Raw genomic sequence first — 8,827 nt, 5'->3', positions numbered from 1 at the left:
CCAGAGCTGCCTCCTCCTTTCCGGGTTCTGGCTGGAGGCTGTGGAGGGAGGTCCTTCAGTGCCCAGGCCTCCCACTCACAAGTCCCCAGAACAGGGAACTCAGTGTCACGTACACCTCCCAGGGAAGTCCTCAGCCAAGTGCACACACCCTGTCCCCGTTCTATAGGAGGACTGGTAGGCGACAAAGGGACAAGGACCTATGAATGCACAGTCACACTTCCCTACCCACACTGAGAGGCGCCCCACCCCAGCCCTCCCTGCCCAGCTGGCAGCTCCAATTCCAGCCCCGAGCCACCACCCTTTACAGGAGCTGGTGAAGGCACTGCTGTAGGTGAGCCCTTAGGCTGAAGCTGGAGGCCCTGTCCATGGCTGGGCTCAGACACAGGCCTTTGTTTCCCCACAAGCAGAAACAGAGAGCCAGCCGCTCAGCTTTCACCTTCTCCTTGCTGCAGAGATTACAGGGACAGGTGTGTATGGCTTGGGGAATGGGGTGGCCAAGGGCTCAGGTGCAGCATTCAGACCATGTGACGTGCCTGCACGTTCTCTGCCCTCGCCTCCTCACTGTGAGGGGCAGCGCCAGTCCCGCCTGCCCCCGTACAGTGGCTTGACTCTCCAAACTCAGGAGCAAATAGGTTTATTCTGTATACAGGGCCAGGCCCACAGCCCTGTGGGATCCGCCATGGGATTGGGGTTCACGTTGAGAGTCCAGGTGGGTCCAGCTGGGGTGAGGCTATCTCAACACTCTTCTGGGAAAATGGCACAGTGGCCAAGGCTTCCTCCTCTCGGGGAAAAGCTCGGCCACCAGCACAGAGGGTTTTCCATGTCTGGAGATTCACTTTTGTCTCAGCTTTTTGATGAAGGACACCTCATCCCGATTCCGGATACCATAACTGAAAGAGAAGTAAAAGCACAGAGTGTCCGATCTACAGAAGGGCACATTTGTGACTCCCCACCTGAGGCTTGTGAGGGATAACGGAGACCAGGTGGGAAGAGCATGGTGTCCGGGAAGGTGAGGAGGATGGCAAGGGCCATGCACACTCTTAATTCTGTCCTCCCGGTTCTGTGCAGCCCTGAACTGCTGCTGGAGAGGAGCCGCAGGGCCCCTTCCACTGCTTCTCTGTCTCCCGTCCTCCTGGCAGGGAGGCCTCCAGGGAGCTCCTTGCAGGAGGGCCTCAGTCCAAACAGGGACTCTCCTGGTCTCACACATTCCCCAGGAACTGATTTAAGATCCCTCCTTCCCTTACGAGCCTCTGGAGAGGACCCCAGCCGAATGGCAGGGCATGGGGAATCAGAGGGCCACAGACCAGATACTTCCCTGCAGCTCAAGGCGTAGCCTGAACTTACTCTCGGAGCTTCCGCTGGTCCTCTGCGAGCTTCTCTCCTGCAGAGGTCAGGTGGTACGTCCTCCACACATAGGACCTGCAAGATGGGAATTCAGTCAACCACGAGCAGGGTGAGCAGGGCAGCTGGGATGCAACTGTGCCTGAGGAGGGCTCAAGGCGCTCAGCTCTGCGGGGCCTGAGGCCGCCAGCCTCCTCCTTGGGCTCTTTCCCTGTACCTTGTGTGTACCAGGCCTGAGGCAGGTTCAAGGACGCACTGCTCTCAAAGGGATGCATGGGGTGGCTGGGGGCCAAACCCACGTTGCTAATGAAACGGGTGGCTGTACCAAGACACAGTTAACGGGACACTTGATCCAGGAGACTGAGAGCTGAGAGCACCCAGGCGAGGAGCTGGCAGCTGCACCATCTGTAACCAGGGAAACCACCTCCAGGCACACCGCAAGTGCCCTAAGGTGTCCTCACGTGAAGATACCCAGCTGCCTGGGTGGGATGATGTCAGTGAAGAGCAGCTGAGGCAGGGCTCGTGACACAGAAGCACCTGCCCTGGCCGAGGCTCGGGACAGGGAGCTCGTTGCTCCAGGCCGCACTCTGGAGCAGAGCTCAGGTGATGAAAAGGCTCATGTCCAGCAAGAGTTCCTGTGAAGTCCAGCTCCTAGGAAGGGCTGCAAGGAGGAGCTGTGGCTGCACTCACCAGCTGATGTGCTGAATGCCCCCTTCGCGCTCCTGCCTGAGCTGCACGTATCTCTGGATGGCCTTCTTCAGGTCCAGGACTGTGGCGTTCTGGACTACAACCACAGCTGCACAGATGGGAGAAGATCCGTGGTGGGAATCCACAGCCACAGCCTCAGATGGCAGGAGAGGAACCCAGAAGCTTCTTCCTGAGGCTCAAGGCTGGGCAGGGGGAGCTTGTGGCTGCCCCAACACCCCTGGGCATGGCCCTGAGTTTCCACTGACCAACCCTGCTAACATCTTCTCCCGTGAAGGTTCAGACTGCACGGCCTGAGGGGGAGGGCAGCACTTACGCATAACTTCTCCATCCATCTTGCACACTCGGACTGTCATTGCTTGGCCGTATTCTAGTGCTATTTGGGAATTGACCTCTTCCAAAGTAACCTAGAAAAGACCAAGACTGGAGGTGGGAGCTCTCTTCACCACCCCAAACAACAAAGAAAAACAGCTGATAGTCTTCAAAAAGTGGTGCCACATTTTTGGGAGGTTCTTGCATATATGTTAGGATTTCCCGGTTTTTCAGCACTTTAATCTCATGTCTTATCCACGTTTTCTATGAAGTGGATGGACGCTCGGGAGAAATGGACAAGGAGAACGAATCGCCTTGAGGAACAGCCCCTGGCTCCTCCGGGCCAGGTGCTGGGTGGGAGGAGGAACACTGGGCCCCACCTTCCGGCCTGAGAGCCCCTGATCATCAGGATCCAGGGCCCCAGGCAAGGCTGGGGCACCAAAAAACGGTAAAAGATAAACATGTCAATACAACCGTTAACACAACAGAAGTTATTTTAAAAATTCCACGATGGGCAAAATAACAAGGACTTTAAAACATGACAGTGCCAAAACTCACTGAAGATTGAGGAGAAAGGAAAAACCGGTGACAGTGATCTTTTATTTGAAAATGATATTATTTTGTTTGCCGTAGGCTTTTGTAAACCAACTTTGCGTTTTAAAAACACTGCTGAAAAGTCATGTGTGTTAACTAGTGGGGGTTTTGGGCGCCCCTTTAAATTCCGCGCCAGAGGCCAGAGCCTCGCTCGCCCCCAGGCCGGGCCGGAGCCTAGACCCTCGTTTACGCCCGGAGACGCCATCCCAAGGCCTCTGGCCGCAGCCCCCATCGACACTCCGGGGTCCGTCCGCGCCCCGACGGCCCCCGGCCCGTGCGCACCTGGATCGGAAGGTCGCAGAGCAGCGGGTCCTGCACCACCATGGCCAGACCCTCCTGGAACACGTCCACCGCCTCGGAGTGCGGCAGCGCCTCCTCCTCGTCCTCCTCGTCCTCCTGCGGCTCCCGCCGCGCCGCGGCCCCCGCCTCCTCCAGGCTGCCTAGCCTCCCGCGGGTTCAGCCCGCACGGCCGGTCGGCGCGACCGTGGTGCGGCGCGCATGCGCGGGGACCGCCACCGCAGACTCTCCCTCGGGGCGTCGAGGGGCGGGGCTACCTCGAGGACCAATGAGAAGTGAGTTACTGGGAGTCGGCCAGCCGCAGTGCTCCCTGGGAGCGCGAAGTCGGCGTGACTATTGGTGGGCTGGTTGGGGCGGGGAGGCTGCCGGGACCAATGGGAGTTCGGGGCGTCGGAGCGTTGGCGCGCCGGCGTCGAACGGTCGCGAGAGCTGCCGGGAGAACCGGGTTAGTCGCCGCGATGCTGCTTTTCTGCCCGGGCTGCGGGAACGGGCTGATCGTGGAGGAGGGGCAGCGCTGCCACCGCTTCGCCTGCAACACCTGCCCCTATGTGCACAACGTCACCCGCAAGGTGGGCCCCGGCCGGCCGCGCGGCGCGCACAGCGCAGAGGCCGACCCTAACCTTCCCCGCCCATCCTCTGCTCAGATTTCGCGTCCAGCGGGCCCTCTGCCCGCAACGCCAGCCTCTCCGAGGCGCTCCCGCCCGGCACGGGCACTACTCCTGTAGCCTGTGCACGACTTTTCCGCCTGGGTCGTTCTTCTCCCCTAGGTACCCATGTCAGTCGTTGCTCGTGTCTTTGCTTAAAGGATTATTTAAAATTGCAGCCTCTTTCTAAATTTTATGCTCCTTCCCCTAATTTTATTTTTTCCGTAAGACTCATTTGCCTTACAATACGCCTTGCAATTTACTTATGCGCTTTGTTTATTAATACTAGGGCATAAGCTGTAGGAGGGCAGGGATTTTTCAGTCTTGTTCCCTCTTATGTTCTAGTCTGAACAACTGGAATGTATTGGATGTTCATTACGTGAGTAATGCACACTTTATTACTCTCCCTCGGTAGTGCATCTTTCTTTTTTAGAACAGCTTTAATTTTTAGAAGTAGAGCATGTTGGTACTACCTCATTCTTAATGTTTGTATACTATTCCACCGTATAGCTGTGTTGTGGGAGTTTAGAGTCTGAAACTATGCAAAGGGTGACATTTCAAGGACGTCTGGTAAAACTTGGAAAACAGAAAACTCTCTGCCTGGGGAGAGTGGCTGGACTCCTTTTTGGCTTCAGTTGTATTTGGTTCTCTTATCTTGGATTACCAAGTATCTTAGAGGTGTGGGAAAAGAAGAGGGTCACACCTAAGCCATTTTTTTCCTCCTGCTCTGTTGCTTCATCCAATCCTTGCAGAGATCTTGTCACTTCTTTTGGGGACATCCCAATTGCGGATCCTCTAAATTCTGACGGAGCATCCTGCTCTGTGACAGCAGGAACTCTGCTTTCATTTAGTATTCCTCCAGTCTTGTGTTGAAGGAAGGAAGCGAAGGCTGGGGAGACACTTGAGGACGGGTATGGTTTGGTGACCCAGGTTTGTACTGTTCACTTACTTGTAGAGTCTGAAGACCTGCTGTTGTTTATTAGGTAACAAATCGGAAGTATCCAAAGCTGAAAGAAGTGGATGATGTGCTCGGTGGAGCAGCTGCCTGGGAGAATGTTGACTCTACTGCAGGTGAGAGGGAAAACCTTTTCTGTTCCAGAGCTGCGTGTAAGGATGAGGCTGCTGGCTGTGCCACTGTGCGGCAGAGTCTGTGATGTACTTGTGTGAAGTGGGCTTCTAAAACTAGAAAGTGTTTTCTTCTCTAATAATGTATCTGTTAGGCAAACAATATTGGCACAAGCTTTGGAGTCCTTCAGACCTGACTTAAGAGTCTCAGGGTGTCCTTGATTTGTCTGGGCTAATCCATAGTCATAGATTGTGAGAGCACAAATGAGCGTTTGGCATATAGCAGGCACTTAGCAGATGTGATTGGAGTAATAAAAAAACAGTTTAAGGATTTTGTTCTAATACAGATTTCTAAAAGTTAATGATACAGAGTATTAAACTGCACTAAACATTCAGTAAAATAAATATTTATTCCAAGTTTTGATTCATTTCTGGTAGAGATTAGATGTGACCAAAGAAGGAAGGAGAGCCCTAGACATTACCTGTATTGAGAGGAGGAAGAGCTAGTGCATGATCACTGCTGTCTTTTTCCCCCAGGGAACATCCAGATCTGCTATGTTAAAAATCCAGCACTGGCAGAATTTGTCATTAGGAGATGAATTACTTACCAAAATGGTGTTTGAGAGTGTTTGAAGGCATTTCCATCAAAAGCAAGGTTCTCAAATTGAAATCTCAGTGAAAGTAAATACGTGCCTTGGGACACTTTGAAAAGGCGTGGGATGTATGTTGAGATCTTGATAAGAACAGCCTGGACAACTTCTGCCGAGACGGATCCCTAAATTCAAGGGGAAGTGGATTGGTCGTGCATTGGGATTTCCTTTGGGAAGATGAGAGGGCCTGTCCATTACCAGGTGGTGGAGATGCACTTTTTAGGGGAATTTGCAGGGCATGGACCCTGTAATGCACACGGCAGCCGTGTCACCTTTCACATGGTGTTTCTAGCCAGTCTTCAGCCAGAGTTGAAGAAAAGGGACCCAGGGAAAGGAGGACTGTTTCCAAGATCACAGGTCTCATTCCCTCAGTGTGAGAGCGTAGTGGGAATGATAACGCTGTCGGTAACCTTAAATCGTGGTGCAGGGCACCCTGGGCAAGGGATTCCAGATGAGCTGTCTTTCACATAACACCTACTTCTAACAAGTGTGTTGGTCACAAGCATCATTTTTTTAAGTAAACATGGGTCACTTGTTTGTTTTTCTCATTGCCAGAGCCGTGTCCCAAATGCGAACATCCTCGTGCCTATTTCATGCAGCTTCAGACCCGCTCTGCAGACGAGCCCATGACCACCTTCTACAAGTGCTGCAATGCTCAGTGTGGACATCGCTGGCGGGACTAGGGCCAGGCTGGCCCAGCTGTGTCAGCGTCTGCTTACCGTATTCCCCAGGGTGGATTCCCAGCTGCGAGTGTGGTGGAAAGCTAACCCTTTTAGGGTGGCTGGCCAGGGGCTGAGGAAATGTAGCCCATCTCCCAGTCAGTGGATTAACTCATTAATGTCCAGGAGACTGTGTGTGTGGAGAGGAGTATCCATAACTTTAAGGTCCTGTTCTGCATCTTTTACGTTTATTGGGCAGTTGACATTCTCTCACCATCAGCCGACACTCAAACATTTACATTGTTTGCACAACTAATAAGGTAAAACTTAGTAGTTTAGTACATTAGATGTCCCTCAGTATTTAAACTGTTAATTGCAAACTTATTTAATCAAAATTTATTCTGAAAATTTAATTAAAGTTAAAAGTCTAATATCACCTTCTCAGTGTTTTAAATGCCTGAAGAAGTAGACATCAACCCCCAAAACAGGATTCCAAAACTGACTACTATACTTAGGGCCAAACTAGTTACAAAATGGTGAGTAACATGGTTTTCTGTTTCTTTATGATTTATATTCTTTTTTCCTAGGATTGCAATAAACTTAATAGGTAGTATGTTTTTTTTACACTTTATACTTTCTGTGTCTATCTTTCTACTCTAAAGAGAAAAAGGACACCCTGGGCTAGCAGGGGACAGGATCTTGGTTATTGATGGATTGGTTTCTTGCTCAGACTTAATTGCTTTTTCAGATTTCTCTCTTTTTTTAGTTTATTGAAGTATAGTTGACTTACAACGCTGTGTTAATTTCTGGTGTACAGCAAAGTGATTCAGTTATGTGTACATGTATTCTTTTTCACATTATTTTTCATTATGGTTTATTACAGGATATTGAATGTAGTTTCCTGTATCTATTCTCTTCATAATGAAGTCTCACTTATGAAATAATGGGACTTAAATTTATGTCTCTGATACAGATTTTTACTTTTTTGAAACTTGTTATCTTTCCAAGAAACTATTAATCTGTATGGGTCACGTAATGGTAGACCAGGTCCTGAGCTCACTGTGTCCAATTTTTTCTGTTTCAGAGCAGTTTGTGCTGGATTTGCAAATGTGGTTTTATCCTGTGGCTGTTATCTTCAGTGTCTTCTTTCTGTGCCATTAGTTAGTTACGTTTCCTCAGATGCCTGTTCTCGTTTTTGTTGTTGGAGGCAGCGTGGATCAGTGGCGAAGGTCGTGCCCTCTGAAGTCAGCCTGCCTGCCTGTCAAGTTCGTTTCCTCTTATGTAAAATGGAGATAATAATAGTCTATTTCAGGAGTTTACAACTTTTCCTGTAAAGAGCCAGATAGTAAGTATTTTGGGTTTTGTGGGTCAAGAGTCAAAATCTAGGAAAACACAAGAAAACAAAGTCTTATAAAGAAATTCAAAATATAATCCTACAATATTTTGTAATGCGAGTCCACTGATGAAAGGAATGGATACCATTTTGCGTAATTGAGGTTCAGAGTTAGTGTTCCTCGTCATCAGCGTTGCAAACGTGCATCTCATACTGGTTCAGGCCATGAGAGCAGAGGAAGTTCACTGTTGACATTGCTGATGGATTCAGTAGATGCAGTGTGGTGAGAGATGCAGGTGTTTTCCTCAGCATATTTGCAGGTGAATAGTGCAGTGAAGACTCACAGCCTGTGAGCACTTTCTCTCTCTTTTTTTTTTAAAAATTAATTAATTTATTTATTTTTGGCTGTGTTGCGTTGCTGCGCGCGGGCTTTCTCTAGTTGCAGCAAGCGGGGGCTACTCTTCATCGCGGTGCTCGGGCTTCTCATTGCAGTGGCTTCTCTTGTTGTGGAGCACGGGCTCTAGTCGCGCGGGCTTCAGTAGCTCTGGCATGCCGGCTCAGTAGCTGTGGCTCGCGGGCTCAGTAGTTGTGGTGCACGGGCTTAGTTGCTTCGCGGCACGTGGGATCTTCCCGGACCAGGGCTTGAACCCGTGTCCCCTGCATTGGCAGGCGGATTCTTAACCACTGCGCCACCAGGGAAGTCCAGGAATTCTGTTTGGTGTTGAGATTCGCGCCAGTGACGAGTGCTCGGTCTGGCAACGTCGACCATTGTGGTATCGTTGCGTGATAAACACTGCTCTGCTATCCAGTTTGCTGACAAGATAGTCTGCACTGCCCTGTGCCTTAAAAACATGACATTCTGTGCCCACTTTTCTTATTTTGACATGCTGGGTGTGCACTCATAGTAAGCAAAAAAAAAAAAAAAAAAAAAAAAGAATAAAGAGAATGGATACAACCATATGGTGTCCCTTGAAATGCTGTTAAGGTCACTGCTGCATTGTGAGCCGGCAGAGCAAGGGCTGGAAGCCCTGTCACCAGTACTTCGCTGTCAGCACATGAGAGCAGCTGCAGGTAACACGAGTGGGTGGTGTGGCTGTCTTCCAGTGAAGCTGGATGTTGACATCCGAATTTCATAGTAGTTCCACATGTCGTATAATTCTTTAAGCTTTTTCCCCCCAACTATTTAAAAATGTATAAACTATCTTAATTAATTAATTAATTTCTGTG

The 8,827-nt window shown here is 50.3% G+C and overlaps 2 protein-coding genes across 3 annotated transcripts; one reads left to right on the top strand and one right to left on the bottom strand.

Moving 5' to 3' along the window:
• Positions 1 to 618: 618 nt before the first annotated feature.
• On the bottom strand, positions 619 to 3,460 carry SNRNP25 (small nuclear ribonucleoprotein U11/U12 subunit 25). Its single transcript, XM_032604975.1, has 5 exons — positions 3,235 to 3,460; positions 2,363 to 2,453; positions 2,032 to 2,137; positions 1,345 to 1,419; positions 619 to 890 (listed from the first exon to the last, which is right to left on the bottom strand). Exons 1-5 carry the CDS (start codon positions 3,274 to 3,276, stop codon positions 833 to 835), a joined length of 372 nt encoding a protein of 123 aa, XP_032460866.1. The 5' UTR covers positions 3,277 to 3,460; the 3' UTR covers positions 619 to 832.
• On the top strand, positions 3,401 to 8,534 carry POLR3K (RNA polymerase III subunit K). Of its 2 annotated transcripts, XM_032604973.1 has the most exons (4): positions 3,401 to 3,524; positions 4,239 to 4,272; positions 4,877 to 4,964; positions 6,164 to 8,534. In XM_032604973.1, the coding sequence occupies exons 1-4, from the start codon at positions 3,451 to 3,453 to the stop codon at positions 6,289 to 6,291; spliced, it is 324 nt and encodes a 107-aa protein (XP_032460864.1). In that variant the 5' UTR covers positions 3,401 to 3,450; the 3' UTR covers positions 6,292 to 8,534. The 2 variants fall into 2 exon arrangements, with proteins under 2 accessions (XP_032460864.1, XP_032460863.1); XM_032604972.1 differs by lacking the exons at positions 3,401 to 3,524; positions 4,239 to 4,272 and adding an exon at positions 3,635 to 3,818.
• The last annotated feature ends 293 nt before the right edge of the window (positions 8,535 to 8,827 follow it).

This window comes from Phocoena sinus, chromosome 15 (assembly GCF_008692025.1).
Source record: "Phocoena sinus isolate mPhoSin1 chromosome 15, mPhoSin1.pri, whole genome shotgun sequence".
Taxonomy (NCBI): Eukaryota; Metazoa; Chordata; class Mammalia; order Artiodactyla; family Phocoenidae; genus Phocoena; species Phocoena sinus.
This window is presented reverse-complemented; position numbering and strand designations above follow the sequence as displayed.

What these genes read in the sequence shown, in the direction of transcription:
- SNRNP25 (XM_032604975.1), bottom strand. Translation starts at nt 3,276, where the DNA reads ATGGTGGTGCAGGACCCGCTGCTCTGCGACCTTCCGATCCAG. An exon ending in GATGGATGGAGAAGTTATGC is followed by an intron (nt 2,138 to 2,362) that starts GTAAGTGCTGCC and finishes CCATCTGTGCAG; the next exon opens with CTGTGGTTGTAGTCCAGAAC. An exon ending in GACCAGCGGAAGCTCCGAGA is followed by an intron (nt 891 to 1,344) that starts GTAAGTTCAGGC and finishes CTTCTCTTTCAG; the next exon opens with TTATGGTATCCGGAATCGGG.
- POLR3K (XM_032604972.1), top strand. Translation starts at nt 3,708, where the DNA reads ATGCTGCTTTTCTGCCCGGGCTGCGGGAACGGGCTGATCGTGGAGGAG. An exon ending in TGCACAACGTCACCCGCAAG is followed by an intron (nt 3,819 to 4,876) that starts GTGGGCCCCGGC and finishes GTTGTTTATTAG; the next exon opens with GTAACAAATCGGAAGTATCC. An exon ending in GAATGTTGACTCTACTGCAG is followed by an intron (nt 4,965 to 6,163) that starts GTGAGAGGGAAA and finishes TCTCATTGCCAG; the next exon opens with AGCCGTGTCCCAAATGCGAA.